The following is a 3,827-nucleotide window of genomic DNA, read 5'->3' as shown; positions in this document are numbered from 1 at the left end:
CTTCTAATATTTGTATACATTTATATGCTTAGTCCGTTAGAGTATTTTCATTGGTTAACATTTGTCGATTTGTCTTTTTCTTTTTTGGCCATGGCGTTGGCAGTTTATTTCCGATCTTTGAGTTTGAATTTTCCTCTGGTATCTTTCGCCCCTCTTTTGCCGAGATACCATGTTTTCGAAACTGCGTCTGTAGCCTATGCAAAACTATGCTGATTTCACTGAGATATATTCGTGCGTGATTACCACGAAAGTAATCCTTTGATTCTATGAAAATTCTCTCTCAAAATAAATCAAACAAAGCAAATTTTCTACTACCTATACAGTTGACACACGTTAATACGATACGAAGTTAACAGACAGCGCAGCTACTGTCGTCTAACTCGAATTAACAAGTTTCTGCATAATTACTATATAACTCTCATAGATATAAGGTTTTGACACACACATAAACTTATCTACTAGTTATGAACTTATACATACCTATCAAGATAAAATATGACATTACAGATCGTTCTGATTTTAAACCAGACCCAACAAAATGGTTGCATGCATTACTCTTGTGATCCTTGGAGTTTATATTCAGAATTCAATAGGGACTCCAACTTCGGACCCTGATGACATTACTCAACAACTGGTTATCTTACGGAGTACGTATTATTTTTTTCTGTATTTGAAATAACCCGTGATCACTCTATTATAGTGATAAGACCAGGGTTTCCGCTGGCGGTCGCCATTTTCGCAATTTACGAAAAAATAATAATTGTGGCGATTAAAATTCGTCATTGGCGAAAGAATTTGGCGAAAGAAATATATATAACGATTTATTTTCAGCCATCTTGTTTGTTTACTTTTTTAGGGTTTCTCTGACTTTACCGATCAGACAATACTCGGAATTCACCTTGAACTCGTTAAGATTTCGACAGAAAATCAATAATCAGCTGATTGCGTTTATAGCTATCGACATCAAAGGACTAATTAATAAAGGTGTTGATTGTATGATATGACAAAATGATATGGTTAAATGGCTTCTGTCACATGTCTCAAAAGGGATTTATTTACCGCGTTGCGACGCACGTGTTTGAAGCAAAATTTACGCTTCCTCTCCTTCTTTTGAAAAGAAAATTATTGTTATGACGAAAAATGTTCAAAAGCTAGAAAGGTCTCTGATTTTAAACTTTATCATTTAACTTTCATATAGATCATTGATTTGAGTGGATACTTCAAAGTCGTTTCAGTAACACAGGTGTTTCAAGCATATAGTTTTACTTATTTACAATGGTCTAGAAAAGAAAACTGTCGTTATGAAGAAATATATTTAAAAGGTTGGCATGAGAGTTATAAGCCTTCAATGTAATGACTACACCTTACACGAGGGATCAATTCCAAGTAATAAGATTCTTCGTTTTGTTGTAAAAAAACACTTCTTATTTTTTTTTTTTGGGGGGGGGGGGGGGGGGGGGTGCTGAAAAAAAAGAAAATTTTAAAGGAAAAATATATTTGGCGAAAAAAATAATAAAGTGGCGAAAAATATATTGTTTTGGCAAAAGAGGTGGCGAAAAAAATAATTGACCCAGGGGAAACCCTGGATAAGACCATAGTTAAATCAATCCTGATGCTTGAAAATGTTTTGTTAGTATTAAAACAAAACATTAATACCCTCTTTAAATTCTTGACTATTTAAAAAAACAATCTATGTAAGGATTCAAAACGTGCATTTATGTTGTGATGTTATACTATTGATTCAGAAAAAGAGAAGGCTTGTTATTATTTAAACGTTTAATCTTGCTGCAATTGTTTGCACCTGTCCTAGATCAGGAATCTGATGTACAGTAGTTGTCGTCTGTTTAATATGTAGTTCATCAATGTTTCTCGTTTCTCGTTTTTGTATAGATTAGACCGTTGGTTTTCCCATTTTAATGGGTTTACACTAGTAATTTTAGGGCCCTTTATAGCTTACTGTTCGATGTGAGCCAAAGCTCCGTGTTGAATGCTGTACCTCGACCTATAGTGGTAAACTTTTATAGATTTTTACTTGAAATGAGAGTTGGCATCTTCAACCTTTTTGGATGGGGTGGTGCATGTACCTATCTGATCCTTCCAGTTGTAATCACTGTCCTTCCCTATAGGATACTGAATTCCTACTTTATACATTCGTGTAGAAGTTATGTCGTATTTATGTATTCCTGCTACTGGTCCGAGACCACCATTGTCGTCCCTTGATTTTCGTTGTTCACAAATATAGTCCCTAGTGTTGACAATGGGTTACTTGCCATTAATTTTTAAACCCCTTCCAAATTTATTTCTCCATGTTCAATGCCTCAAATTGCAAGTAGGGGGATGAAATTACACTGTAAAAAAATTTGGGTCCAGAATTTTAAAGGAAAGTATGATTGGTCCAGCTGAAAAAGGTTGAAAATGAACACTTCGGAAGCTGTCAAAAGATTTCAAGACGCCCTAAACATAAAATTGTCCATATTTTGAGTTAGAGACGATGAAGTTTTCTATAAATTTGATATAATTTGTCCCAAAAGTAGTACAACACACTGTAAAAGTTTCTATGAGAAAGCGCAGGTGGGATTTTTTTTATTTTCATTTATGTTCTAAAAGAAATGCACTACGAATTAATTGTGTTCTCGGACCTACTTATTCATACATATTAACAATTCAAACAATGGAAATTTCGACCAAACAAATAAATAGGAAAATATGTTTCAAAATTTAGTCTGTGATAAGAGTATTTGGATGCGGAGTAATTTTCCGTTACATTAATAACATTGTTTTTTCAACAGCTTCACAATTCTATAATTGACAACTCTTCATGTTCCTTAACAATTCAGACATTGTTACTGGACAAAACATATTGACATAAAATAAGGGCAAAGAATCATGGCTTTGCATGAGGAAGATATATAACTTAATTGATTAACTTGATTAGTTTCATTATATGATAGTTTAAACATGTTCGAGGCCACAATATTTGAAAATACTAAACTTATTCAAATGATCAAAGAGCTTAATAATTTATATGAAAGGGACAAAAAGTATTGCCAAAGCTGGCAATGACTAAGAGATTAGCATGATGGATATATACTTACGAATTTAAAAAGTAAAATTGATTCTTTTGAAACGCGCGTCTGGCGTATTAAATCATAAGCCTGGTATCTTTGATAACTATTACAGGACAGTTTGAACATTTGAATCAGGATCTCATCCAGGTTAAGCTAAAACTAGATTCGACGACTGAACAGAACATTAAATTGGTGGAGAAGATGAATGCATTAGAAAAGGATGATACAAACCTTCGACTGGTTGTACATTCGACATCAAAGACAAATGCAGCACTATTAGACAGAGTAAACGCATTAGAAGAGGAGAGCCATGTTATAAAACAGACTATACATAACTTTAAACATTCAGATTGGAACTTTGATACTTTAACTGGGAAAGCCAAAGCATCAACCAAAGAGGTCTTTTTGAAACATGAAAATGATACTCTCTTTTACCAAAAAATGTATAGTAAGGACGAAGAACATATAAGGATGGTCCAAATGTTAAATGGGTCCACGATGCCGGAGGAAAGTACTCATTTACAAAAAAGACTCCTTCAGGATACTTGTAAGTTCAGATCTTATTAGCCCGTTTTTAATTAGGTTGCTATTATATAATATCATATTTTATATGTGAGAACTTCCTTCAAAACATATTTTTTCAAATTTGGCAATCAAAGTCAGGGTCCAAAGACTATTTCTGAAATGCAGCCTCTTTCTTCAATATACCGTTGATTAATTATTTAAAAGAAATTAAAATTCGATTCCATTAGACAAAGT

At 33.4% G+C, this 3,827-nt stretch overlaps 1 protein-coding gene across 1 annotated transcript; it reads left to right on the top strand.

Moving 5' to 3' along the window:
* The first annotated feature begins 524 nt into the window (after positions 1 to 524).
* Positions 525 to 3,537, top strand: LOC134727950 (uncharacterized). The gene is made up of 3 exons (XM_063592348.1): positions 525 to 647; positions 3,181 to 3,467; positions 3,529 to 3,537. The coding sequence occupies exons 1-3, from the start codon at positions 539 to 541 to the stop codon at positions 3,535 to 3,537; spliced, it is 405 nt and encodes a 134-aa protein (XP_063448418.1). The 5' UTR covers positions 525 to 538.
* Positions 3,538 to 3,827: the final 290 nt, after the last annotated feature.

The sequence above is a fragment of the Mytilus trossulus genome, chromosome 8 (assembly GCF_036588685.1).
Source record: "Mytilus trossulus isolate FHL-02 chromosome 8, PNRI_Mtr1.1.1.hap1, whole genome shotgun sequence".
NCBI lineage: Eukaryota > Metazoa > Mollusca > Bivalvia > Mytilida > Mytilidae > Mytilus > Mytilus trossulus.
The sequence above is the reverse complement of the archived record's forward strand: the minus strand, read 5'-3'. Positions and strand labels throughout refer to the sequence as shown.

What these genes read in the sequence shown, in the direction of transcription:
- LOC134727950 (XM_063592348.1), top strand. Translation starts at nt 539, where the DNA reads ATGGTTGCATGCATTACTCTTGTGATCCTTGGAGTTTATATTCAGAAT. An exon ending in ACAACTGGTTATCTTACGGA is followed by an intron (nt 648 to 3,180) that starts GTACGTATTATT and finishes TAACTATTACAG; the next exon opens with GACAGTTTGAACATTTGAAT.